This window comes from Columba livia, chromosome 1 (assembly GCF_036013475.1).
Source record: "Columba livia isolate bColLiv1 breed racing homer chromosome 1, bColLiv1.pat.W.v2, whole genome shotgun sequence".
In the NCBI taxonomy this organism is placed as follows: domain Eukaryota; kingdom Metazoa; phylum Chordata; class Aves; order Columbiformes; family Columbidae; genus Columba; species Columba livia.
Genome location: NC_088602.1, coordinates 135,591,593 through 135,619,231, shown reverse-complemented (window position 1 = coordinate 135,619,231; position 27,639 = coordinate 135,591,593). Strand labels below are relative to the sequence as shown.

The 27,639-nt window shown below is 41.4% G+C and overlaps 1 protein-coding gene across 1 annotated transcript in view; it reads right to left on the bottom strand.

The window, feature by feature from the left end:
- Positions 1 to 16,491, bottom strand: part of GYS2 (glycogen synthase 2) — a 41,536-nt gene extending 25,045 nt beyond the window's left edge. The window contains exons 1-4 of the mRNA XM_005507062.3: positions 15,533 to 16,491; positions 6,151 to 6,332; positions 3,165 to 3,356; positions 2,173 to 2,358 (exon numbers count right to left, since the gene is read on the bottom strand). Of these exons, the coding sequence (XP_005507119.1) occupies positions 2,173 to 2,358; positions 3,165 to 3,356; positions 6,151 to 6,332; positions 15,533 to 15,653 (681 nt within the window). The 5' untranslated portion in view covers positions 15,654 to 16,491. The remainder of the gene's footprint in view (positions 1 to 2,172; positions 2,359 to 3,164; positions 3,357 to 6,150; positions 6,333 to 15,532) is intronic.
- Between the last annotated feature and the right edge of the window lie 11,148 nt (positions 16,492 to 27,639).

Sequence of the window (27,639 nt, the reverse complement as noted above, 5' to 3'; positions counted from 1 at the left end):
TGAAATGTAAAAACTATATTAATACTGTGATTAGATTATAAATCCACTAAAATCTCTAAGTCTTCTCAAATGTAAGATCATTACTTTTTCTTTTGAGTACACAGACAAGAGTGAGGGCCCCAAAGCTACCATGAAAGGAAAAAAAAGTTGCTTTTGAGAAAAGCAGACTATTTTGCCAGACTACTTGTAGCTCACCAAATTAACCAGAATACAAAACAAACCAAATTTTTTTTAGAATTTCCTTTACAAAAGCAAGGCAAGGCTCTGACATACTATTTTTAGCATCAGTTTGTACAACAATCAGCATACTCTTTTTTTAACCTCTAATTTCCCATTTTAAATGCACCCTCCTTTTTTTTTTTTTTTTTTTTTTTTTTTTACTATAGCTTCTTTACTAAGAAATTATGCGTATGTATGCAAGGGTGAATGACTAAAGTTACTGCTGAAAAGTCCCCACTTTCTCAAGTGTTAAATCTGAAACCACACGGTTTTAGTTCTTTCAATCTAGCTCTCTCCAGTGAAAAATACTGTGACTTTAAAACTAGAGTTCACATAACATATATATTTTGCATATGTACACATAAGGAGAATACATGTCTGGAGTCCTGAAACTTGGGTCTGACAGCATGACTGGGTTATTCATGCTGCCTCATTAGTGCACCTAACAAACATATCTAATTTAGGAGACTAATTTGCCTAGGTGATAGGTGGAGATAGGTCTTGCAGATAGTAATTTGGGGATATTTGTCTTACACTGACTGTGAGGAGACTGACACTATAGAGAGCCTACATGCATATGAGTAAATGAAAGGAGATGGTTTTTTAGTATGTTCAGTAGGCTCAGCAGTTGCCTTTGGTGGAATAGAAGAAAAAAAGATGAGTAAGGTGAGTGACTGTTTCCTTGCAGTACAATCTATTCTGTGCTTCTGAATAATGTCAGTAGAACACTAATGCTTGGGTCTTGTCTTTGGAAGACACTGAAGCTTGTGCCAACTGAGTAATTTTCTTCACTGAAGTGCACAGGCAGTGAATAAGGCAAGTTGTTTTAGCCTTTTAACTACCTCTATCCTCAATAAAAGCTGGGATGCAAAAATCTCTTGAACTCAGTTTGTCAGTAACCATAACAGAAAACCCAGACCATGTAATGTACTTTTTCTGAAGGCAGAGCTGAAGATATCTGGGTCCTTGAATTGTGGTTTGTGTTGTGTTTTGACTGGAGAGAGAATAGGGAAAACCAAAACCACCAGCCAGTTTACAAAAATTCCAAGAAACAGATGTGGGTTTTTTTAACTCAGAAAATACTTCCTATATTTCCCAGTTACACATTAAGCCTAGGCTGAAAAACTGGAAAGTAGAAGGACTTACTATGACTTGCAAGAATTAAGAAGTTGGATGGAGAAAAGAGAATTATATATACATATATATACATATACAATTCCAGAGTAATTTCAGCAAGAAGAGGGCTCTTGTCTATTTTTTCTACTGCCTTTCATTAAGAAACAGTGCACCTTTCTACTGCCTTTCATTAAGAAGCTGCACCTGAAGTGTCATATGATGAATAGGTTTTACATTCACTGGTTATGTTGCTAACAGTAACACCAAAACTGTAGCATCCAGTACTTGAGTTGATTCTCTTTCCTGAACACAAAAAAGAAGATTCTCAAGGACACTTGACTTGCAGTGATGTCTGGAGCTGTAACTCTCTAACTCTCTCTTAGCTTTAGAAAATGTCCCAGGCCATTGAAAAGAAGGTTAAGAATCTCTGTTAACAGTCCTGTCCTGCTGCAATATGGCTCCATATAACAGTGGACTGGACTAAGGCACTGACTTGACTGGAGGCTGAATGAGTTTAAGTACTCTGCAGTGCAATTCTGGTAAATCAAAGTTCACTGAAGGTACTACAAGTATTCTAGACTCTAACTGAGCTGTAGGATCTGTGAGATGACACAAAGATAAAGGCACTCACGCCCAGACACCTTGTGGTCTTACAAGTACCATTTGTTGCGCTCTGGAACGGATAGCCTATCCCTCAGCTGTGGGTCAATCATAAGTGATCACACAAGACAGAATATACAATACATGCTGTAGCATAGTAAACATAAAGGAGCTGGTAGCTAATTAGCTGGGGAAAAAAAATAAAAAAAATAAAAGTAATTAGAAAATCTCTCTTACCTGGTCAAGATTGTTGTAAAAATCTATACTAGCTGCACACAGGTATCTCCCAAGCAGAGTCGCATGGGTGGTAAAAATTGTGGCAACAGGAAGTTTCTGAGATCGAGACAGTATTAAACCCACTCCTGCCTGCCACTCATGGAAGTGGGCAATAATATTGGGCTTGTCGTCAAACTGAGAGGAAAGCTGAAAATAATCAGAAAGAACATACATGAAACACATACCCTGCTCATCCTCCCAGCCTCAGAAACCTCTTTTTTTCATGCTGCCTTCTATGGGTTTGCTTTCTCTCAGCAGTACAGCAGTACAACATTCTAAGTGGTCATATGTATTGATTCCCATCAGCCCTAATCCCTCACCCAAGAAGTGCATGTGCCTTACTAGTGCTGCAGAACGACATCATTCCTAGAATGTTGGGGAGCTCTGGCAAGCACAGTCACTCTTCTTTCTTTCAACTTGCTCTTCTGCTGTTGAAACTCTTGTTTGGGTAAGAAAATCATGAGCACCTATGACAGACAGATAATTCTGCAAACTAATTTCCTCTCTTCAGGTAGGCTGTGGTAGAGTGACATGTGAAGCCACAGTGCTGTCATTGATTCTCGCCATTTGCCTCTATTCCCTGTGCGAGGCAGTAACTAACAGCTGACTGGCTTGACTGGCTTTACAGACATTTTGTGTGACTACTTGGCTACCACAGCAGAGGGAAAAGGGAGCTTGAGATCCTAGCTGTAAGAGCATCCAGTGACAAATAAGAGAACTGAGAAGAAACATAAGAGCAGCAGATTTCACTCAGGGCTCCTGCTGCCTTCCACCCCACTCAGGGAAAATATTGAAATGACTGCTTAAGATTTAAGTTCTAAATATAAATTTGTTATACATCAGGTATCAACTTCCTTAAAATTTTAAATCTGGACAATAGGAACTGCATCCCAAAGCTTTTTGCCCTGATGACAAGGCTGAGGTTTGAAAATCTCTAGATTTAAAAACTGTACCTCTTTTAAAAACCAGGCTGTTAATGATCCAAAAATCACAGCATCATTGGCTTCTCGGTCATGAAAAGGGATCCCTATGTTGCTGACATCCCAAAATTCTCCTTTCCACCTGTCCAGATTCCAGGCTGCTGATCCTATATCAAACAGTAAGACATACGGGCTGCCTTCTATCAGCCATCTTCCAAAAAAGGCCTATGGGAAAGAAGCAACATTATAAGCAGAAAATGCCAAAGTGAATGAAAAGGCCAGTTAGCAGAACTACTTCATCCATCAAACCTTGAAGGCTTTACATAAGGAATAGGTGATCATAGTACTACATACCTAAAATTTGTGTTTTTTCTTGCAAAATATACGGAGTAATACTGGACCAAAGGTAGGAGTAAAAGGAAACTATGGTTTTTAGGAACATTTTGTTTTTAAGATGCTCATAGCAATGGCAACTTTATGTCATTAAAAAAAAAAAAAAAGAACTGAGGAAGATTATACTTGCTTGAACAATGAGGTATTTGTTCTTATTGAAATGTCTATGCCATTTTTGTTTTTATTTCAAAATTATTATTTTATTTCAGTCAGATTTGTCACCAATCTTTTCCCATTTACACTAGATTAATGGTGATAGATTTTGTAGAACAGGTGCTTGGGACCAGTATCTACCACGACATTTCCTCTTTCTGCCTAAGAAGCACACTTGATGCCCTTTGGCAGAGTGGAAGGATCAATCAGAAGGTATAATAAAACCTTAAACAACATCGGCCTAAAATACAGCTTTCCTGCTTTATCTGCATCAGTATAGTTAAATATCTCCAAGAGTATTTAGAATTCCACAGATATAACCTACCAGCCTAACGAAGAGAGTAGGCTCAACTATCATAAGGCACTGCAACACAGCTGGGCCCACACTATGGATTGTACAAGTCTGCACAGTCAAATTATTTCACTTTAATTGAACCATCAAAATAGCTGTAGCAGCAGAGATATATTAACCAGGAAGAACGAGGTACTATAGGGAGGCTAGTGCAGTCTATAGCTCATGCAGAAGAATCTTTTATGCCACTGTTCAAGTTCTTTTCATTCACCAGCCCCTGGGACCTCAGTAGTTTAACCCAGCCGTGACGCCAAAATAGGCTGAATAGAGGTCAAGTTTAAAAAAACAATGAGTTGAAAGCTCTTAGATCTGCTTGCACAAAAAATGCAGGTTGCAACGAAGACAGGTGTGTGGAGGAGGGTCAGCTCCTTATGTACTTATTTCAGGCTACCATGTTTCTTATTCAGGAAAATGAAGTTAGAGGGCAGGGAGTCTGTGTGAAATCAGACTTCACCTAAATAGGTTGTGGCAAGGAACACACCTGACCTGAGAAGTTTGGAAGTGTTCCTAGGTCCCCTGGTTTAAAGGGATCCATTGTGATGCATAAACAAAATCCAGACATAAGTGTTAATAGGATAAGCACAGCTCCTGGAAAATAGAGCGTCATTATTAGAGATCAAAGCTATACTTGACGTACCTGGGACAGATTTGCTGCTATATATGAATACTCCAGCGGCACAATGCACATGCTAGGCTGGCAGAGTTGGCTGATTAAATTGAATGTATTGCTGGAACAGCATGAAGTATATATAGCATTGCAATTAATCTGCCCCACAAGCCTTCAGCTGTTTTCCAAACAAAACAGTGTTACACAGCTTGCAGAGGTATCTCTTGGTGAGCAGCAATATGGAAAACTTGATCAATCACTTAAGAAAAATTGATTAGAAATAAGAAATGGCAGTTGAATTAGGCCTTTTAGTTTGAACCTCAGCTTGAACAATGTGTCACCCAATGTTAGTGTCCCCAGACACTTTCCAAAGCAATGGCACACATACGTCTAACAATAGGCTTCTATGTAACATGCAATAGGGCATTAGATCCTAAGAACAGCAGAACTGCTGTTACAAAGGGAGATAATACATCGCCAGTGCCACAGCTGGTGGCAGTCCAAGAAATTTATGAACTTCTACAATAAAGCGTGTCATGCACCTCAGCAACAGAACTTTGTAAGAAAGCTTCCTTGCTGCTGCCTCTCAATGCTTTTCACATCTGTTCAGCACACATAAGCAGACAGTTTTTCCTCCTGCTAGCTAGCATCTCTGAGGGACTCAATGCTGAAACAGAGTGAAGGTGAGTTCTAGATCTCTGATGAGGACTTTCAAGAAAGGAGGTCAGATTTAGCATGTGTTATCTTCTACCTATTTTCAGGTAACCAATTGTCCTCAAGGCTGCAGCTGCTTGCAGCTTAGTAGTTTGCCCATTAACATAGTAGATTCTATTCCTTTCTGCAGATCACCTTTATAGGAAGAAGTTTATTCCTAGTTTACTGCTGGAGAAACTGAGTCACAGGGAGGTTATGGGGTTTGACTGAGGTGACACAGAAAACACCAGTTAAAAACTGTGTAGAAAACACAGATGAATTCACTCTTTGTGCTGTAGCTTAACCTCTCTTCCAAGGCAACAGACAGCTAGTTGCATTGATCTGAGGAGGCAGATTCTTTGTCAGTTGTGTGTTTTTCTGAAGTCTACCTGTGGTTTGTCCCTTTTTGGCTTTCAAGTCAATACAATGCTACATAAGAAAAATTGTGATCTAGTGGAATGCTCTTCTCTCTTCAGCAAAAGAAAGCCAAATGTAATGTAAGGGTTCAGTCAAAGTAACGTCATATTATATCTACTAGAATCTCACTGTATTTAGAGACTGGATAAATAAGTCATTAATCCAATTAAGCAGACTTGCAGATAAATGACTGTTAAAACCTGTAATTGGATAAACTGGTTCTTCCTCAAAAATAACCTTTAATGAATTGTCTCTGCTGTTCTAACAGAGGATTCTGAGCCTTTTGCATTGTGACATTGACCAGGACTGCTGTGTCAAGTGGAACAGCAAGAGCATTAAGCAGAACTGTAATCTCCTCAGAGTCAGCTTTGTTGCCCTGGGAAGCAGTAGCAGATGTGATTTACCTGACACCCTTGGCTTTTCATGGTGTCCATTGCCTTCTTAATTGCGGGGTTTGGAGGCTCACATGCTTCCACCTGAGTCTTCACATTGTGCTCAAAATAGGGACCAACCAGAACATAGTTTTCACCCCATTCATCTGCCGTAATTTTGGCTTTTGTCTGGATCACAGTGTAAATGCCTCCCACTGCAAAAGATCACAAAGAACAAAAAGTAGGAAGGGGCACAGGACACAAAGCTTTGGCATAAGATCCAACTCATCAGATACACCTCTAGTTAAATGGCTTCATATATTCAGATTTTAACTGAAACCCAGACTCTATCAAATAAATAGAAGTTCAGTCTCTCAAATGGAATCTGAAATGGAATCCGAGCTTCAAGGTTTAATTTAGGAGTATGCACTGATAGCAGACTGCACATAGTTCCTAAACGACAATTTGATGCTTTGCTTACTCCTGGGTGGATTTTGAAATCTTTACATTCAGATTACAGGATTCAAATCCTGTGGCTTATGCATCCAGTCTCCCATGCCTGATCTTGATTCTACTGAATCCCAAGTGCAGCCTTCTGCTTTTTCATTGCAGTATTTATAATTTTCAAATATATTTTTCATGATGTGGAAATACATGTGGTGAGAAGTGATCTGGCACCTCCAGCTTGTTTTACACAAACCACAGAGAGAAGCTGAGGGACTGACAGATTTTATTTGCAACAGACTATAAAAGACAATTTAAACCAACATCCTCACAGCAAAAGGTGTCATGTTCCACCACCATTCTAAAGAGCTGTTGAAGTCAGAATGAAGGTAGCCTACAATACCAATATAAATGTCTGCAGCACATTCCACAAAAATATTTTCCATTTTAAAAAGAAACACAATATTAAAATGTATAAGAGAATGTGACAGCAACACCCCCTGACAAGTCAGTACAAATCTATCCAGTCTTGCACATCAGATGCAAGATTCACTTAGCTGCTCTGCCTCATACTTTTCCCATAGCCAGCACCGTAATTCCTGCATTGGCGGGACAGTCTTGCAAAGCCCCCTTTGCCACAGGACCCACAGTGCCCAGCAGTGGGCATTTCACCACCACAAGCTCAGAAGCATCCCAGCACATGCTCAAAAAAAGTGGAAGGGAAGGCAAGAGAAGACAGAATCAGGGGCTGGGTCGCTGCTGAACATAAGAGACAAGTTTAGCACAGATCCAGCCATTCTAAAGCATGGTAAGATAAAGGAAGCTCACCAGATACAAGCAAACAACAAAGGAAAAAAATAGGAAGGGAATTAGTGTTCCTACTGAGAATTTTCATCTTCCACTGAATTTGGAAATGCTTGATAATACACCAGGCAAGAAGACTGTGCCTTCATCAGTGACATCAAGATTACATAAGGAGTCAGCACTGCAAGTTGCCAGTTATTGACAGCAAGTACTCCAGATTATTTTTTTTTTTAAAGCCACCAGGGTATCCAGAGGTGCCAATGCACTACAGCCAGCTACCTGATTCTCCTTAAAAATCTGCCACAAATTACCTTTATTTACAATAAAGCAGTTGAAGTTGCTCAGAACTTTGGGAAATTAGTTCCCAGATTAGTTAAACTGTATCACCTGACAACTATAGAAAGCCTTTTGCCAAGCCTGCTATCTTGGAGCTCCTAGGAACTGAATGACAGAACTATGTTTTTAATTGTGCTTCTAGAAAAGAAAGTGTGCACTTAAAATCCTTTCCTTTACAAATATCCCATTTGTTTTGAACTGTGGAAGGATGCCTAGTCCTCCTATTTTTACGTTGTCTCAGAATTCTAGATATTTTACAAAGAAAAACAAACACAGTTCTAATCTACCAGCTTGCTAAGTAGAATTATTACAATAAATTTTTACAATAAATTATTACCATACATAGTAATTCAAGACTTAAGCAGATAAGAACCTTACAGGTACATGTTCATAAATCAAGCTCACAGTTCAAGAGTTTCAGGTAACATAGACATGGAAATACAGAAGGGCATCTATGCACAAGACTATTCTTCTCCTCTTCATTAGGACCAGAAAGCTAAGGAACTAATTTCCAGCCATCACACTATATGGTTGCTCTGGACACGGATTTTAAGAAATCTTAGGTACACTGACACTATATATTCTATGTATATACTATTCTCTCTATGTATACTATATATTCTCTCCACGGTCCTCTGTCCGCAAGCTGAGACTACTTGAATAGCTTGGATTCAGATAAAAATATAAATTAAATTATAGGAGACAACTTTCTACCCATAAAGTCATGCAGTCATGATGACATGTCTGTTCTTATGGGTGGTAAATATGTCATATGAGTGTAATGGCACTGCAATCCAACATGGATAAATAAGGGACTTGATAGAAATCTTAGTCATTGAACTAGTTGGTTTGAATTGGCAGAAACACTGAGCTTGCAATAAGGTAAGATAGTTGTGCAAAGCAGCCTGGTGACCCTGGGAAAAAAAGCAAATATCTACTCGCAAGATGAAAGATACCAAGTAACATGATAAAGCTGTCTATGAGTGGTGCAAAGCTCTTTTCCTGCTATCATGAGAGTGGAGAGCAGCCTCTTTCATGTTGCGAGGCATTTGATATTGCAATCAGCAAGGTAGCTGAGATTCTATGGTCACTAATTTTAAAATTAATAAGAAAGCTGCAGTTCAGGAGCTGAACAGGTCCTTGAACTTTATTTTGTACAGCCAACAGCTGAGTGTTTCTTTTCACAAGGCTTTGCTTAGGATCACTGTGTGTCCTAAAGCATGCCCTGCCAAAGATGTATGGAAGGCCTGTTCTGAGGAAAAGGGTACTGATTTGCCTGAAATGCCATGACAAGTACTTAAAAACAAAAGAGTCTGTTTTACGATGTGAGAAGTCTTCAGAAGACAGCTGTGACAAAAACTCAGGGTTACCGGGTCCCAAAACTTGCTTTTGTCTTCTCTGTTACTGTGGAAACATGACTCACAAAGCACGTCTTTGCATAAGCTTTAATTGACAGGGAGGGAAAGTGTGCAAGTGAAACTATGTGGAAACTGTTGGGCATACCTTAAAAAAAGAATCACAGAATCACACAGAATCACAGAACCTTGGAATGTTAGGGATTGGAAGGGACCTCGAAAGATCATCTAGTCCAAAGACACTTTGAGAAGAACAGAGCAATGTCTAGAATAATGTATGGACTTCTGAAATTACACTTTTCCACAGCAAATTCGAGGAACACATTATATATCATTAAGGGGTAGCTTATATCTGCTCAGTTACTTTGAATTCCCTGGAAATAACTGTGCAAGTAAACAATGTGTTACAGATACTACTGAGTAATAGAGTAAGGGTCTACATATTCACTTGGAATCTAACAGAACTCTCAAATTACTTCCAACAAGATGGTAAGCCTCCTTATTATTTTCCAATATGATGTTTTAAGGTCATATTACAAATGGAAAATCTTTCCAAATAAAGGGATGTACCAAAATCCCATGATGTTGCAAGTTTTTGTATGCAGCCTCCAAAGAACTGTACTTTTAAATACCTTTTAAAACAAACAATAAAAGACAAAAAGAGAAATAGATGCAGAATTAGGAGAGGTCAGATCCAGAGAATTGGTTCAGTGTGACACAAGCATGGGCCATTAGCAGTAAAACATGGACACATGGCTAGTTTAGTGTTCTAATCTCCACCAAAATTCTTTCTTTAAATATGTTAAGTTTTAATCATTTTTAAATGTCCTTGAAAAAAAAATATTTCTATTATTTCTTTTTAAAATATGTTTTAACTTTTCCACCAGAATAAAGGAAATCAGGTTAAAAAGTAAATCAAAACCAGATCTTTTTACCCTTTTATTTCCTTTCCATTCTTCCTCTTTTTCCAGGGAAAAAATAAACTGGCATGGAAAGGGGAACTAAAAAGTTTCGGAAAGAAGGATTTTGTTCAGTTAAGAGAAGTTTGACCTTTTTTTAGTGATCTCTTTAAAAACTAGAAGATGAAAACAAAATATTTTCTCAGCAAATATTTCATAGAATCCTTTTTGAAAGTTTGAATATTTTCATATCCACTACCACTACTATGAATTTGTCTAAAGGAGTTATCTACATTGCTCCAGTCATTTTCTTCTTCCCTCATTTCAAGTCCTGATGCATTATTTCTTTTGTATATTTGAAATCCAAGCAGTGGTTAGAGCCCTCCAGGGTAGACATCAGAACCATCTAAATAAATAGTCTGCAAGTCAAGAAGAGTCTCCTGATTTCATGTCACTACTGAGGACAACATTAGGCAGAAGTGGAGACCTAACTATGCAACTGGAGATCTTTGTGGAAGATCTAATATGTAGATGTGCTCTTTCTGCTGCAAGCTGTGATACGGAAAGATGCTTTTTGTCACCTGATGAGGAGGGGTCCACAACTTCCAGAACTATGCAGGAACATCACTGAGAAGAAAGGTCTTCTGGAGCTGCAATCCTCTGAGCACAGGATTGCCAAAACTTCTGAAAACTGCCAGAGAGACCCACCATTCATTTTACTTGCTCACCTACCTGCCCCACGTTACAGAAGGACAGAAGGAAGGAGCAGCAGAAACCAAGAAGGAAGGAGAGAGAGAGAGAGAGGAAGCTACGCAAGTGAGACAGAGGTAAGTGGACATTGTCACTGATGGCTGAGTCCTTCCCCCACATACCTTTGCTACACTGAGGATCAAGGTGTTCCTGGGGCTCTTCAGCTTCTTTACTACAGTCTGACCTGGTCACTCTGTAGGCACTAAAGCTTTCCCGAGGACCATGGAATCCAAGAAAGCAGTGGGACCCCAGATTCAGGATTCAAATTGACTTCACTGCCACAATTCATAATTACATCAACTATCCTTTCACCCCTCCCCCTCAGAATGTGTGTCTGATCTACAGAGAAGGGATAAAATAGGGCTTGAGCTTTTTTTTTCTAATGTTTTGTTGGAAATTTATTTATTTATTGATTGATTGCCTGTTGAAATATCTGGAAACTATTTATAGAATAAGTTTGTAAAAAGTGTCAGGTGAAAAGAAATCATCTTCACATAGCAGATGTTTTTCATGTTTTTTTTGCTATGTTTGTGGCCAGGACTCATCATAAGATAGAAGTTCTCTAAATTCTGTGAAATGCTGACATTCCAAACATATTCTGAAATAATGCTGAAATTTATGACAGATGTCCACAATACAGAAGCTATTTCTGTGTGCAGCACGCCCAATGCACAAGATTTAATTTGAGATTGATTTGACGTTGATATACCACCCCACTCTAGAAATGCACAGAGCTTTGATGCTGTGCTCATGCCAAGTTTATGCCAGAACACCCCCACTCCCCAAAGTGTGTTAGTTCAGGTGTGTCACAGATTACATCATTCACCTTATCCCAAGGGACTTTCATCATAGAAAGTTGTTTAACACAGAGGAGGCAAAACGCTGGTCCTACTGACTTCAGTGGATTCAGGATTTGATTTCCAAGAGTCCAGACTTTGACCAGAGAAACAGCACATAGAGCTCTGCTCCAGGAAGCACTCAACCAATGTTTGTTTTTAGCAGTCTTCACTCCAATAGGGATGAAAACAAAAAAATTAGGATTCATATACCAGTGGCACTCAAGCTAATCTGCTCCGAGCTGAGTGATTATATAAACTGGCTGTTTGCCTGGCATTTTTAGGCATTCTTCCATTTTCTATCTAAAAGCTGTTAGTATTACAGCAGGAGATACTAATCTAAATACTACTGGAATGATTTCAAAGACATCTTTACAGAGCACAGACCTGATCCTGAAAATTGTCAGCCCTTCTCATTAATGTATTAGAAAAACCACTAAACTACAGCTGTTACAACTTAGAGAATTCAGGTTCTCCCCTGTATCCAGATTAAATACTTGAAGTTTCAGTGGGAAGAATGTCTAGGACTGCTGCCACTATTCCTGCAATGGCCTTTGGCTGCTCCCTGTTGACAACTTCCATCTGTGGGGCTTCAAACACAAGACCTGGACAGCTTGTAGCCACTTGGTTTGTGCTCCTGCCCTTAAAGTTTTTATTGGTCTTCTTGTTATGAGGGAAAGAAAACCTGTCTTCCTTTCCAACATGCACAGACACATGACCAGGTTTTACTGGAGCGTGGTGACTTGGAGAGAAGGGGGAGGGTGAAAAATGCTGAGCTTCCCCAAGATTACCACCAGATCATGTGGCACTACAATGCGCTGGGCCCCTGCCTGCCTGCTGTTTCCCCCTTCTGTCACAGAAACTCGGTAGGTCTGCTTCACAGCACAGGTCTTGCCTGTAAGTGAGGAGTCAAATAAAGTGAGGAAAATCGTGCAAAACAAACTACTTTTTTCTCATTTCTCTGGCAGGGGTCTTTCAATGCAATATGATTTCCATGTTGTGCTTTGTTTAGATGGTAAGTCCCTTTTCACAGGGAGAGTGACAGTGGCAAATTAACCTTTTTTTATTTCTCATTCTCTTTCTGCTATCTTGTGTTTGCTTGCTCCAGACAGCAAAAAAGAGAAAGAAAAGTTGCCAGTGCTTTTCAACGTATGTCAGTCATTATCACTTAACACAGGGAGCAGCTAGGACAGAGAATATAAAAAGATGCAGAGAAGTAGAAAGCGCTGCCTAGGTAGAGCATATGTTTAAATTATCTAGATGTAAAAAAAAGGAAAAGAAAAAACATAGAGACACCTCCACTGTACCAGCTGCTGAGAAAGAACTGATGAAACTCTGGAAATAGTGGATACTTGTAGATGTCTGGGCACTGGGAACTGACTTGTCCTTCCTTCCAGGTGCATCTCATGCCTCAGTGCCAACCAGCACCATCTCCTGCTCAGGGAAATTCCCGTAAATGCTTGCTCCCCATGGGCAGCCTGGCACATGAAGATCCTCTCAAAATACATAATCAGATGTGCTCCAATCTGCAGGACCCCTTCATCATGCTCAAGCTCTGAAGGAGAATATATTTGAGAGGCTCAAAAAACAGCTCAGCACCTGTAAAGTGTGGTGTTTACAGGTGTGGGACAGGCATCTGTGAGCCCTGGTGGTACGTTCCTCACAGGGAAGACAACTTTCAGCCTTACTGTCACAGAAAATGCAGGAACCACTAAGAAACAGTACCGGTCAATGAGCAAATGTACTCATAGCCCAGCACCTAGTGGTGCTCATGAAGTTAACACGATAACTTGAACTCTCTCCTATAGGCAGCAGCAGCTCTGCACCACTTTAGCAGTGCAAACCAGCTTCACACTGAACTACTAGGACACACTTTTGCATTGCCAGAAAGGAAGAAAGAAACTTTCATGTTAAATGTTCAAAATTAGCTTGTGAGGCAATAAACCTAGCTAATGCTTATCTTTCCCTCTATATTAAGAAAGTATACAGCAACATTAAAACTAAAGCACTAAAACACATAGCGGTGCTAAATCTATGTGAGGTCAGCCTACTTAGGCAAATAAACAGTTCTCCCTTCTGCAAAAGAAGGCAGGAGAAGTACAGTGTAAGCTATTATTTCCTAAGACTATGCATCTTCTGTGATGGCTCTCCCTGTATTTTGTGGCTACTCTCTCTCCTAAGAAACACAGTGCCTCAACATTTTCCAAGAGCCCTTCATAAAAGTTAGGCCACCAGGGAACAGTAAATCAACACATGACTTAGACATTCAATTGCCTGGGATATATAGAAAAAAAAATCCGTATCAAGAATTTACCAGAAAATAATAACCTGAAATAGGCTTATTAAAGTGTTTTTGCACAAATGTTTCCAGTCAAGATTGTTTCATGGCAACTTTGCACAAAGATGTGGTTTTAATGAAGAAATTGTTTTCCATGACTAGTTCAGTCAGCCTTGTTTGAATATATGGGTTTGGTATGTGGTGTAATTAACAGCACCTTATTTTTTATACTAACCGAATAAATATTCACTCTCATAAATACTAGTTGTCTCATAAAATGTGAGAATAATAAATTTTAGCTGTGTCAGTCGATTTGGCTTCAGTGAAGTTAAAAAGAGCTATATGGGTGATTAAATAATTCACTGCATTTTGTGAGGAAAGACAGATGAATCTTATTGCGTTCTACTTTTTCTTAAACATATTGTGTGATATCTATAACCAGATGACTCCATAGTATGGAGTTCAGAGATGTTAGCAAGAACATCTGTATTTTCTAGTTTTCTGCTGCCATCTGCTTGCCAGTGCCTTCCTTATCCTGCACACTGCAAAACTAAGTGCTGCGTACTCCAAGTTCTGATAACAGCAAATTCACTCAAAACGCTTGACTGAAGCTACTGAAAAATAAGCCCACAGAGATTTGAAGTGCAAAAGCTACTCTGTACTACCTCTGGGTATTGATTCTCCTCACCACCCTAAAAAGAGCAATATAAAATTGCACTGCAGTGCACATTAAAATACCAGAAGCTATCACAGAATCGTAATTCTAGTTTCACCATAAAGATAAACCCTAGCACTGTCTGTTCCTCTCACACACATTTCCCCTTTAGAGTTAAAATCTTAACAGATTACAGATCCCATCTCCTGACTAATCTATTTATCTACTAGGACAATAAGACAGATGAGGTCAATCATTTACTTGTATTAAGTCACTTTTGTGGCAAAAATGGAGCCCGTTGCCCCTTGATGAACTACCCCTAGCTGAAAGGGGGTGATTTGATGAGTGAATTAGAAATGGAAGCAGAAAGATCTTTGCACAACAAGTAGTTTGCGCTTTGCATGACAAGCTGTGTGCAGTAAACAGATTTTCAATCTGTACACATGCACAAAGCATGAAGTCCCTGTCTGGCACTGCCTGTGTTTGCAAAGACTAGTCCAAAAGGGGTTCAGCTGGCATAAAGACTGCTGGTCATTGACATCTGTTTTTTGTTCAGTGGTTTCAGTGCAGCTCTGTTTATTTGTACCTGTTTCAAATTTGGCCTCTTCTCTACACTGCCCTGGAAAGCTGAGGGAGACTGATAAACCACTCTGAATCTGATGCCTGTTTTACAACTCATTTTCATGCATTGCATTCCCAAGTGAATTTGCATGGAAGGTAAAATATAAATATGTACAAAGCAACATCTATGTATCCATACATCTGCACACCCAGGCATAACATGTAGATGCTTGTTTAAACAACCTGTTCCTGGTGGTGAAATATGTAAAAACACACAGACGTCCTGACTCCATGCTCATCCCACACAAGCACAAGCAGATGTAGCCCACACACAGCATGCACGGTTCCAGATGGATGCCACATGCTCTCCTTCCAATACAACAGCTCTGCAGCCCACTTTTCCTTAATCACCCCTTAATGTTGTCCTTGTCCAAGCCTTTCATGCCTCCCTCTGCTCCAGTGAAAACAGCAATAACTCCTAAGACTGCTGTACAAACCTTTGTTGGTAACTTCCCAAGAAACTTCAAAGAGCAACAAATCCTCCACTGGTAGGTCTTCATCCTCCCACTGAGGAAGCCCGTTAAGAGAAGTCATGGACAGTGATCTAGCCAGTGGCATCTTCTTCAGGTCTCAAATGTTCACCCCACAGGTCGCAACAGTTAGCAAATGTCCAGTTAATGCAGCAGTTCTCTGCAGCTCTGGTTAGAGCAATCCGCCAGTGTGCTGGGCTCCAAGGAGAAAATTATTCAGATAGCTGGGAGCTAATGGGTTTAAACTGTCTGACCACCAGCATTAAATTGGCTCAGTGAAATCCTCAGGGCTTGAGAAGCAGCTGCTGGAAGAGGTAAGAATTTAAGACTGACCCAAGAAAAGTCTTGACTGTTTTGGGGCAATGTCTCTTTCTTTTTCTTCTCTTAAGGAGAAGTAAAAAAATGGTTTTGAGCTCCTCAGCCACAGCATTCAGTATCTACCACCTCAGGGACAACTGAAACTCAATGGCTGTAAATTCAGCACTGCTCTGAGCAAACTCCAGCGGGGTGGACACTTAGAGTTCACCACCTGACCTGAGTCCAGCCCCTGAGTCCTCCCCTCGAGATACACCCTCCCGTTAACACCCATGGACCTTCTCTGTCTGCTGGCCACTTACCAACCAGGTTAGTAGATTCATTCTACATATCTCTTAGATTACTTGCCAGGTTAAACACTGTTACCTATTCCTGTTCAGTTCATCAGTCTTTAAGCACATGTGTACCTCATGCCTGTCCTCCACAGTTAACTCCAGCTGTGTTCCCAGAGCTCTGCATGACCTGTTGGCTTCATTCTGCTCTCAAGCAGCCCCATAACCCTGAGAGCTTTCACAAACACAGCTGAAAAGGCTCTACCCCTACTTTGTCCCTCCTTGCAGTCCTGGTCCCTGATTTTCCACCTGGTTTCTCTTTTTCTATGCCACAGTTCTTTTCTGGTCTCTGGGCCCAATGTGTTCTGCCCAGGTAAACTAGTGAGTAGCAAGTCAGGGAACATTATGATCCTGTCTTGCTCCAGCACTGGGCTGCGATGCTGCAAGCGGTGCACACACATCTGCAGAGATGTCAGTCCCTAAGTCACAAGCTGAGATCCTTAAAGCTCCACAGAGCAACTGCCTGCTTGGAAGATGCTTATGTGCTTACCCGTCTGGTTGAGAAGCCAGTGCTTCTGGGACGGCTGTGTCAATTGAATCCGATTCTGAGCTTAGAGCACAAGCTGCCCAAAATCCACAGTTCGGCAGTGAGCAAATCTCCAGGTGAGATCCAGGGCATCTCTGGTACTGTGAGGAATAATATTGCACCAGCAGGCATGGACTGTAGTAGCATAGAGAGAAAGGCTCTGAGCTCACTTAAGATCAAACAATTCCAAGGCAATTGGTTTAAAGACGGGCAACCCATCTGCATACAAGTCTCTTAGACATAGTATAAGAGAGCTAAGCCTACCCTAACGGCTAACTATCCCCCAAAAGTCTTGCTCTTACACTTCCCATGCCTTCTCTGCACTTGCAGCAGTCAGATCCATCCCTGAGAGAATAGATGCAGCTCACCAAACTAACCTATGGACGCAGAAAACTTTTTTGCCAAGTTAGGAAATAGAGCCACCTCTGGCAAAGAGCCTGGCAAGAGGGGATGGAGCAGCACAGCCAGAAACAGGGAGAGATGGGGAAGGTGAGAGCAAATGTTGCCTCAGTTTTGCCGCTTCATCCACAGGCTGGGCTGAGCATCAGAGGAAAGAGGTTTCCCTCCTAGGGAAGGCAGTACAGCCTGTCCAGGGAAGGATTCAGGGTTTTATCAGCTGGCTGTCTTTTTGTCTCAATGATTTGAGTTGCCCTGTTTACCAGTTTATGAAAAAAAGGGCCTGGCTAAGAATCATTATTTTTGGAGCAGCTGTGGCTTTTACTGCTTGGAGTAGGTAGGAAACTACACTGTCCTATAGGTCAGGGGTGTCAAACCCATGTTCACCAGGGGCCTTTAAAGGGCTGAGTGTAATTTTAGGACTCTATAAATGCAGGAGTAGTTACATTTAACCTTCTATAGGTTAAAAATCGTGTTACTTAAAAGAAAATAAACTAATATTTTAAGGCTCACTTCATTTCTGAACCATCAAATCTGCCTGCGTCACATTTACACACTTCTCCCTAGAAATCCCCAGAGTCTGAAAGCTGCCAGTCTCAGTCTCACAGCCTCACATCTCAGGTGAGGAGTCAAGAAGGTAAGAATAAGCTGCCCACAAGCCAAGATAATTTCACAAGCATTGGCAACATGACCATTATGTGAACCTGGGCAACTCATGTAACAATCCAGTATATAATTTTTATCATTCACAGGTTAGAAAAAAAACACATTTTTTTAAGTGTTTCTGATCTTCTGACAAAAGGCACTGAATAGCACTATGAACTTTAGCATTCATTCGTATTCTGAGTACACTTGACTTTAGCCAACCTGTATGCCTTAAAGAAGTTTTTCCTTTCCCACAGCGCCATCCCAGATTCCTGCTTTTTTGTTATTGGTGAGGGAAAAGCATATGAAGTGTCTAAGAAAGGTTAGATCCAATAGGCAGTTTAAGAACTCATCCCTGCAAATACTCTTGATTGCTAGACAGCAAAGGGCCTTATTCATTATATTTGTGGCCTGCCAGGATTAAGCATGGGATCTCTGTGATGCACATGGAGTTATCTCTGTTTGCTGTCATAAAGGAGATAATGCCTGCAGCTGTGCACCTACAGCAAAATGAGCTCTCCAGGAGAAAAGCTGTATTCTGACATTAAGAATGGGCAGACTTAGCACACACAGTGGATGGGCAGAAGGGTGGTCACTACCTATCCCTTGTGTGATGCGCAGTGAGGTGCAGGCGGTGAAAAGGATACTCTGCTCATACTAAAACAATGTGTTGTTTTTGTCATAGAGATAGGGAAAGGTTCTGACAGTGCAGTTTGTTCTTTTTTTAGCAAAACAGAGGACAACTGCTGAAGTGGCAAGACAGAAACCTACCCAAAAGAGTAGTTTTTAAAATATAACATTATTTAAAATATTTTCTGGAGATCTGGAAACTTGTGAAACTGGTTTTGAGTCTGGCCTATCTAGGTTCCCATATTGCTCCTAACCCTGAAGTATACAAATGACCTCTGGTAATGCATTATTCAGTGTATCTCAGTTCTGCCAGAATCATTTGTTATCCCACCAGATTCTTTTTCAGCCCACAGAACTGAAATAATTTTGCTTGCAAGGTTGCTGGACAACAAGAAGGCTGAGTCTGCAAGGTCTTGGAAGAGAAATTATATGAAGTGTATATTGTTTTTTCCAGATTTCCTATAGTCCTCTGGAGATGGCAATCCAGGGCAAATGCTGTGCATTCTGTCCTACTTAAAACTCTTTTTTGAAACTGTTACCTTCCCAGGATGTTGCCTTCTCTGTGAGCTTTGATCCAACTCCTTCTATTTCAGCAAAGTTCTCTGCAGAAACTAACTCGGCACATCACCCCAGGCAGTCACGGATGCTGTCATCACACCAGAGTCCCTCCAAGAGAACCACTTCAGACAACGTTTTTAGTTGGAAAATCGACTTCAGCCTCCCTGGCTGCAAGTGAGAAAGTGTGTGTTAGGGGAAGAAACACTCTCCATCTGTGGGAGTTCATAATGAGGTAACTGTCTAGGTGTGGCTTGTTCGAAAAATGACTGCAGTTTTCCTACATTAGCTGTAGAATAAAATAAGATGCAGATGTTAGAAATGCTCTCACACATCGAGTTCTATTTTACAGGAGGAAGCTGCGATGGTTTGTAGCAATTAGTGATGCACATACGCTGTACTTTAGAAACAGGGCAGTAGGTGGCACTGATGGTATTGAGTTCTCCGGTGTCTGTATTGTCTTTAACTAAAAGGCTGTTTTATTCCTCCCACTAAATACTGGTTCATAACAAACCTTCGTTTTATGAAGCTCGTGTAAACAGAACCACAACACAATCAGCAAAACATTCGATTTTTTTTTCTCTCCACCCCAGGTTTCTGTTCCTTTCTTTCTTTTCCCTTTTCAAACTTCAATGTCGTGTTTCCTGTCTTCAGTTACCTAACTTTTAAAGGTGTTCCTTTGATCTCTATGGGATGTAGGTTTCTTCTTGATCCCACTGGAAGGCCTCACTGTTTATTACCTTTTTTATTTGAGTGTGAAGATGAATCTCCCCAGAAACATTGCAGGAAAAAAAATCAAATTTTTACTTAATTAAAAAATAATCCAGAATTTTAAGGTAGAAATGTCCATTTCCTGTGGCTTAATTTTATGTTATACAACCACAGTAAGATGTCAGCTGCACTTGGTTTTAACTCTTCTAAAGAGATAAGGGTGAAGTCTTACTACATTCTGCTTCAGAATCTAGTAAAACTTATTACAAATCCCAAAGTGGTAGGGAAAATCAGAACAATAAAGCAAACCTGTGTAAGTGATATGTCTGAATTGTTTGCCTTTGTCAAACAGGCTTCTTGATGAGGCATCTTAGTTCTGCTGGCCACCTGACAAGCTGTCATGTGCTCTGAAACCTGATGGGAGAACTGGATTATGATGGACAAGACTTAAGAAATGCAGAAGGACTGTACAGGTATGTATGACTGCTTGAGATGTTGTGGGTCTTTAGTTACCCTTAAAGAATTTGGCATTCAGTGTATGATCAAACTCTAGTCCAATTTGTTGTAAAAGTGGTGCCCAAGGATAGGATGAGGGGCAACAGTCACAGACTTAAATATAGGAAGTTCTATCTGAATACAAGGAGAAACTTTTTTACTCTGAGGGTGCCAGAGCACAGGAACAGGCTGCCCAGAGAGGTTGTGGAGTCTCCTTCTCTGGAGACATTAAAACCCACCTGCACACATTCCTGTGCAATATGCTCTAGGTAAAACTGCTTTAGCAGATGGGTTGAACTAGATGATCTCCTGAGGTCCCTTCCAACCCCAACCATTCTATGACTCTGTAAAAGGTGTCTGGAAAAAAATTATGGGAACTTTACATCCAGGTCCTAGTAGCTGATAAAATCAGGACCTGCTTTGAGGAGGTGGGGGACACGTCTATCAGCTCAGCTACCCTTCTTTCTCTAGTTGAGACACAGCTGATTTTGATCCATTCAACACCCATGGTAAATTGCTTACCCAAGGGAGCTCTGGAAAAATCTCTTGGTGGGGATGTACACCCTTCCAACAATTAGTTTTGATGGATCATAACTGTTTATCAGCATGATCTTACTTTCCTAATACTGTGGGCTAGATAATTATGTATTATTAAGCACTCTAACCTTGGTAGAAGACTTGAGCCTCAACCTTAAACCCCTGCATTCTAAGGTAAATGGTTGTTGAGAAATTCCTATCTGAGGATACTCTCAAATTGGTAGAGACTTCCTCAATCCTGAATCACAAACATAGTAAGGATAATTGTATACAGTTGTAAGCCCCTTAAAGCCACAGGCTGATAGGCATGAGTTTGTATCAGCACTGCAAACTATTTCGTATACACCTGCTAAAATACTAATCAAAAATATCCAGGTCTTCATAGCATTTAGGCTGCCATGAAAGGAATAATTTACTTCTAGAGAAAACTACCTGTTCAAACTGTTACTTACTGATGAAAGGATAATAGCAGTCACAAGGCATAACAAAGAGCTAAACAATTTTATTTTCCTACCACAGCAGAATACCTGTGAAAGTAAAAGGAATTCATGCTTCAGAACAGCATATGAACTCCTAGGAGTGTTGCTGACTGCTTTTTTGCAATGATTGTCATCTTTATGCCCCATCATAAGGGCCCTAGTTTGTGGGAAACTACAGTGGATCTGTGGATTCCTTGACAGAGGATATGGGAACAGAGATCAGCCTTGAAGTTATTAAGGTGTACCCATCGGAAAGAAGGGATGTACCCGTGAGGAGAATGGGAGTAAAGGAGTATCTGAAGATATTAAGGTGTATTTGTGAGAAAGAGGGGAGTTAAAGAGCAATATTGGTGATAGCAAAATGAGCCAATGAGATGTTACTGATGTAACCAATAGTAAAAAGACATATGAACTGGTAAAGATTATATAAAGTGCACTTGTAGCAATAAATGGTGGATCTATTTGGATCTCAGAAGAGCTTGGTCCATGTTGTTTGTCCATCTCAACCACGACATCTGGTGACCTTGACGTGATTCAAACATGCTGACGTGATCCTGCATGAAGAAGGATCCTGCATGAAGAAGGGGACAGCAGCAGAGCTGTGACAGCCGGTGCTGAGCCTTGGGGACAGAGCCTGGTGTAGCTGAAAGAACTGTGGGGGGTGCTGCCATAGATCCGGATCATTGAAGAGACACCGGCACCTGGAGTGTTAGGTGAGCCACAGGGAACATGGGAGGGAATCTCTCTAAAGAAGACGGTGTTATACTATGTACATGGAAGTTGCTTCTGAAGAAGCGGGGTGTTAGCCTTCCGGAATTGACTTTACGAAAGATGTTACTATGGGGCAAGACACAAGGTTTGAAGGTTAATACGGTGACAACATTTGGTGTGTCACAATGGATGGACTTGGGAAGTAAACTGTTTGATAGTGCTACCCGAGGGTCCAAAGAAGCAACTGAGCTGTTAACAACGTGGCGCTTGTTGCTAGAGACTTTGAAAGGGTTAAAAGAGCAACAGGATCAGGCAGAGGCAGCGGAGGGGGATGGTCTTCCTGGTTCTCCTGGACTACATTCAGAGGAAAAGGCAAGATTGCATACTATTCCAAGCCCCCCTGTTGCTAACGATTTGTCAACACCACTTAAGTCTGTGTTATCTGATGATTTGGATAAGGACCGGATTCGCAGCACTCTCCTGAAAAGTTAAAAGGAATAGACAAGGAGCATTCGTATGTGTTGCCCCAAGATGAGGTAAAAACTAAGAAGGACTCACATGAAAAAGCAGCATTGAGTTATATATGGGCTCGGGAGGGGCTCCCTAAGCATCATTCAGGGCAGTGTGTTCAACCTTCTGCCCCGCTGCTATCAATCACAAAAGAAAAAAAGTGAGCATTTGTCTTCATATCCCCCTTGTCTAAAGATTCAGATGATGAGGATTATCCTACAGTGAGCCAGAGCGAGTCCAAGAATGTAATTCCTAACAATCTGAATCCCCCGGATCTGCTCCCTCCCACCTCTGTGACAGAGAAAGTTCCTGAGGGTGGGGGTGGAGATCCATCGCATAAACCGAACTTTCCTACAACTTGGGATTTACCTTCGGCTTCGGTTACAGTTAGACCACGGGACCCTGTGCATTTTTGGAAACATGTGAAAGCTAAAGCTATGGAAATACGGGACTGGGATCTGTCAGAAAATATATCGGTTCCTTCTACCGTTGCTGAGCCGTTAATTGCTGAATCTGCTGGGCCTGTGGCATTTCCTGTAGTATATCATAATTCTGCAGCAGGGGAGACCCACAAGCATGTTCCCTATTCCTGGAAGGTGATTCAAGATTTGCAAAAAGCCAGTGCCCAATACAGCCCTAATTCCCCTGCGGTTATGCGGTTGATACGTTTATTATCCATGGAAGCTATGACACCCTATAATATTGCTCATTTAGCTCAGATTATTTTTCAACCTGTACAACATGTGCTGTTTTGAAATATTTGGCAACAAAGAGCTGAGGCACAGGCAGTGGTGAATCTGCAGTATCCAGAGACTGATCCCCGTTCTGGTAGTAGTGCAGATGTGTTTATGGGCTTGGGACAGTTTAGTAATCCGCAACATCAAGCGCAATGGCCCCCTCTAGTGCTTCTACAAGTGAAAGCCATAGGGTTTGAGGCTATAATTAGAACAGCGCAGTTAGCGGAACCGAAACAAAGATACCTCACCACCAAGCAGGGTCCTAAAGAGCCGTTCCTTTCCTTTGTTGAGAAATTACAAGCTGCTGTCAAACGTCAAGTGTTTGATGCACACCTTCGGGAAATGTTGGTAAAGCAGCTAGCTCGTGATAATGCTAATGCAGACTGTTAGAAAGTGATTGAAACTTTGCCAGGGGATCCAGCTTTAGAAGCAATGATTACTGCTTGTGCCAAGGTTGGTTCAGTGGAGCACGAAATGACTGCACTCGCTACAGCTATGGCAGTAGCAAGAGTGCAGGAATATACGTGCTATGGATGTGGTCAGAATGGACATGTAAGATTCGCCTGTCCACATAAAAGCAGACAGGTTTTAAAAGGTACAAGCAAAACTGGCAATGTTTGGGGTACAGACTCACTAATTTGCTTCAAATGTAAAAAACATGGACATTTTGCTAAGCAGTGCCGTTCTAAGTTTCACTCTAATGGACAGCCACTTCAGCAGAGAAACGCCAAGAAGAGCACAAAGGGGCGCATGCAGACACAAATGCCTCAGTCAACAACGCCTTGCAACCCTGGCAGCCCACTTCTAGGGTCAGTACCCAGCCAGCCTTCTGTGACAGGCTATCAGGAAAAACCAGCAGATCAGCCAGGATGGATGTCTCCGCCACCCACACAGTGACTATAACAACTCAAGAGGTGCATAAAGTGCCCCTGGTTGCTTGGGGACCAATTGGCAGGGGACTGAGTGCTTTGTTAATAGGACGATCAAGTAGTACTCTGCAAGGATTAATGGTACATGCAGGAGTTATTGATGTGGACTATACAGGACAAATTTGCGTCCTGGTTTCAACGGCAACCCCACCTCTGACAATAGAAAAAGGAATGTGTTTAGCTCAGCTTGTGCGTTTTTTGAGTTCTGTTCCTAGGACTGAGCAAGATGTTCATGGGGACAGTGGATTTGGTTCAACTGGAAAGCCACCTGTTTTTTGGTCTCAGACAGTGTCAGAAAAACAGCCACAAATGGTTTGTACACTCATAATGGATGCTTCTGTTCCCAGTCAGGTGAAGCTTGCTGGACTGCTTGATACAAGAGCAGATGTTACCATAATTTCACAGCAAGAATGGCCTCCTTCCTGGCCCTTGGTTTCAAATACTTTGGGGGTGACGGGACTAGGCAGAGTTGCAAACAGTTTGATGTCAGCCAAGCTGATAGTGATTGCTAATCCTGAGAATCAAAGGGCTATGATGAGACCTTATGTGACCTCAGCCCCATTGAACTTGTGGGGAAGGGATTGCTTAGGGTAGTGGGGAATACGGATAGCTATGGATTTTTAGCAGGGGTCACTGTGATGCAGGGTGTTTGTCGGCCCACTTTAGCACTGAGATAGTTAACGGAAAGGCCACTATAGGTCAACCAGTGGCCCCTTGCTCAAGAGAAACTTGCAGCCCTGCAGTCTCTTGTGATGGAACAGCTAGCTGTGGGACACACAGAGGTCTCACATAGCCCTTGGAATACTTCTGTGTTTGTTGTCAAAAAGAAATCTGGAAAATGGAGATTATTACATGACTTAAGAAAAATTAATGAGGTTATGGCAACTATGGGAGCTCTGCAACCAGGTTTACCTTCTCCAGCAATGATCCCAATGCAATGGGAAATTGTTGTAATAGATTTGAAAGATTGTTTCTTTACTATTCCTTTAGCAGAACAAGATATGGAAAAATTTGCCTTTATTGTTCCATCTGTGAATAACGGAGAGCCAGCAAAAAGGTATCATTGGAAAGTGCTGCCACAAGGGATGAAAAATTCACCTACCATATGTCAGTGGTATGTGGCAAAAGCTCTAAGTCCAGTACATGCTTTGTTTCCATCAGGGTATTGCTATCATTATATGGATGACATCTTGTTGGCTGCAGCAACACCACAAGAATTAAATGAGATGGAAAATAAGGCACGTGAGTCATTGAATCAGTATGGGCTGGTTGTTGCACCTGAGAAGGTGCAATGACAGCAGCCATGGCTTTATTTGGGCATGAAAGTTTTAGATCAGACAGTGACACCACAACCCATAAAGTTACAAGTGAAAGTAAAGACACTGAGTCCCCTCTTCTCAGTTGCAACCATTGTTCGGCCTATTGCGAGGAGACAATGACATTTCTGCCCCACATACTTTGATGACAGAAGCACAGAAGGTAATTGCAGAGATTGAACAAGCACTCAGTAACAAACATGTATGGAGAACTGATTTGACAGTGCCTATACAACCAATTGTTTTAATTTATCAATGCATACCTTTTGCCATGATTGCACAATGGCATGAGAAGTGGGGAGATCGTTTACATATTTTACAGTGGGTCTTTTTGCCAACCAAATTAAAAAAGGCAGCCCCGGGCCTTTTTGAACTGGTTGCTCAGGTGATTATTAAAATCAGATCACGTTGCATGGAGTTAATGGCAAGAGACCCAGAAATGATCATGCTTCCCGTACAGAGTCATTATTTCAAATAGTGCATGGCTAATAGTTCCACACTACAAGCAGCTATGATGAATTATACGGGTCAAATCAGTTACCATTTGCCCTCACATCCAGTGATTAAATTAGGGAGTAAGGTGAAATTTGGTCAGAAGCAATTGAATCAACTGAGCCCAGTAAATGGACCTATGGTGTTCATAGATGGATCAGGAAGAACAGGCAAGACAGTCATTGTTTGGAAGGGTGGGTCACAATGGCAACATCGGATACAATATCAGAAAGGGTCACTGCAAGTGGTTGAACTTAGAGCAATGACCACGGTGTTTCAGGCCTTTCAGGCCCTGTGAATATTGTAACAGACTCTGCTTAAGTGGCCAGGCTTGTACAACGGTTGGATAAAGCTGTACTGGGACACGTATCTAATTAAAAACTATTTGGCATTTTAAAACTCTTATGGCTAGAAATTCAGAAGAGTCTTTATGAATATTATGTCATGCATGCTAGAAGTCATACTACACTGCCAGGCTTCATAGTAGAGGCAAATACAAAAGCAAATTCTCTAGTTTCAACGGTAGCTTTGGGACCTCTTCCTGATATCAAGCAACAGGCGATAGCCTCACATCATTTCTATCATCAAGGCTACCGTGCTTTGGGATGACAATTTGGCATTTCAAATCCTGAGGCACATACCATTGTTGCTGCATGTCCTGACTGTCAAGGTCAGCATATTCCTACTTATTACGGCACCAATCCTTGTGGCCTTCGAGCTCTGCAAATTTGGCAGACTGGTGTTACACATATACCTGAATATGGGCGATTAAAGTATGTTCATGTCTCTATAGACACCTTCTCTTCTATTATTGTTGCCACTGCTCATACTGGAGAAACTGCACAAGATGTAATATGCCACTGGCAGTGTGTGTTCTCTTTTTTGGGTGTTCCACAGCAGATGAAAACAGCATATGTGTCCCAGAAAGTTGCTTCATTTCTACAGCTTTGGGGGGTACCTCATGTTACAGGTATTCTCTATTCTCCTACAGGGCAAGGCATTGTGGAGCGCGCCCATGGAACACTCAAGGGTTTTCTCCAAAAACAAAAAGGGGGAGTGTTGGGTGAACCACCTGAGGCACGCTTGGCTAAAGCCACGTATGTTTTACATTTTTTGCAGGTTTCTGATGATGCCCAGATGCCACCCATTCTGCGTCATTTTTCCTCTTTAGTAGCTCAGGAGAGGGTGGGTCCAGGGGTAAAAGTGTTGATATGGGATTTGCACACGGGACAATGGATGGGTCCACATGAGTTATTAACCTGGGGGAGCGGCTATACTTGTGTTTCTACAGATCAAGGGCCGCAATGGTTGCCTGTGCAAAATGTGAAACCTGTGTTCCTTTCCTAATGATGATTGCTGCAGCTGCTGCATTTTGGATTCCTGCACAGAAAAAGACTAACATGTGGATTACTTTAGCCAACATGACTAGCCAGGACTCCCTATGCCTAGCTATGGCATCTCTGGAAAACCCGTTCCACACACGCTTGGTTGGCATCCCCCTCGATGACTACAGCAGCATCACACGATTGTCGCAAAATAGTGGTTGGTGCAAAGGCATTGCAACAAACTGTAATAATACCAACATGGCACTTTGGATTAATTGCCTCCCGGAAGCAGATATTGAACAACAGGAACTGGAATTGCTGGGAATCTGTGCCCAAGGATGTTTGTATCCAACTGGTTTGTGAAAAGTGTCAGAACAATATGCAAGAGCATGAATGGAAAAAACTGCAAAATGTTAATGCTACCCTTGGTGAC